Here is a 1,141-nt window from a genome sequence, read left to right as displayed (position 1 = left end):
CAGAAAACAGACAAACACACACACACACACACACACACAGAGAAAATGAGGAAAAACAGCCACCTAAAATGGACAAAATAGTCAAGTGAGACGACGGGGCTTGCAAGAGGTGTGCGTAGAGACCTCAACGTCTTCTCCAGCCTGTCCGTTTTTTTTTTTTTTCATTCGTGACACGGTGGTTTGCGTGGGCCAAATGCAGCACCACCACTTCCGTAACTCCTTCCTCTTTGCCAGTATTTCGCTCTTTTTCATTGGGGGCATGCTCAACCTCCAACAACACAATGGCACCGAGCCTTTCTACCTGAAGACGTGGTACTCATCGACGCGGCCCTGTGGCACGACGACGGTCTGTAGCGGAATAAAAGGTCTACCGGCCAAAAAGATACCCTCCGCCTCCGCCTGGTTAAGGCGACGCGAGGAGACCGCCGAAATCTCAAACAACGGGATCCCTGTTGTAAACTTGAACGCAAAGTGGTGAATATTTGCCTTACCCGCACCCATACGACTTTCTGGGCTCTTCTTCACGACGGGGAACTCCTCATAGTTGGTGTGCATCGTAAGCGTAAATCCGCCACGCGGGAGACGACGCAGCATCGCCAGACGGGCATTCTCAAGCTGCGACTGCGTCACCATCCCAAAGTCGGCCGTGATGAGGCCCCACTGTCCTTTAATAAGTGCTGCCTCATTGTTGATAAAGCGAGGGTCGCCGTAGCGGCGAAATTGGCGGATGGGCCTCCCTGTCTTGGGGTGCACGTAGTGGTACGCGCGGAGAATCGCACCGCGTTGAAAGAGGGACATATTGTTGCCGGCTTCTCCTACCGCGAAGCCCCCTACCCTCCTTATGGGCAGCGTGGTGCGAGGGTGAGGGCGCGGGCAACACGGCAGAAAAACAACCAAGAAGCCAAATTCAACGGGAGGAGCAGATGACAGTCAAAAAGATGAACATCAGGGACAGACAAAGCAAAAAGGACATATATATATATATTGTCCATGACTCTGCGTTTGTGAGCACACATATTTATCGATATACGTGTAAGCATGCATGTGTGCACCACAACGAGCAAAACGGGAAGGCAGCTCACACCTGTCCTCCCTTCCCTGCTTATTACCAACACTGTGAAGAATCGGCAATCGTACCCAC

The 1,141-nt window shown here is 52.1% G+C and overlaps 1 protein-coding gene across 1 annotated transcript, besides 1 other annotated feature; it reads right to left on the bottom strand.

Moving 5' to 3' along the window:
• Window positions 1-14: 14 nt before the first annotated feature.
• Window positions 15-39: a microsatellite.
• Window positions 40-297: 258 nt separating this feature from the next.
• On the bottom strand, window positions 298-798 carry TraAM80_07738 (50S ribosomal protein L16; the record flags this gene model as incomplete). Its single annotated transcript, XM_029384518.1, has 1 exon — window positions 298-798. The coding sequence occupies one exon, from the start codon at window positions 796-798 to the stop codon at window positions 298-300; it is 501 nt and encodes a 166-aa protein (XP_029235670.1).
• Window positions 799-1,141: the final 343 nt, after the last annotated feature.

The sequence above is a fragment of the Trypanosoma rangeli genome (assembly GCF_003719475.1).
Source record: "Trypanosoma rangeli strain AM80 chromosome Unknown Tra_15.4_contig_00337, whole genome shotgun sequence".
Classification (NCBI taxonomy): domain Eukaryota; phylum Euglenozoa; class Kinetoplastea; order Trypanosomatida; family Trypanosomatidae; genus Trypanosoma; species Trypanosoma rangeli.
Note: the sequence above shows the minus strand (reverse complement) of the source record. Positions and strands in the feature narration are given on the sequence as shown.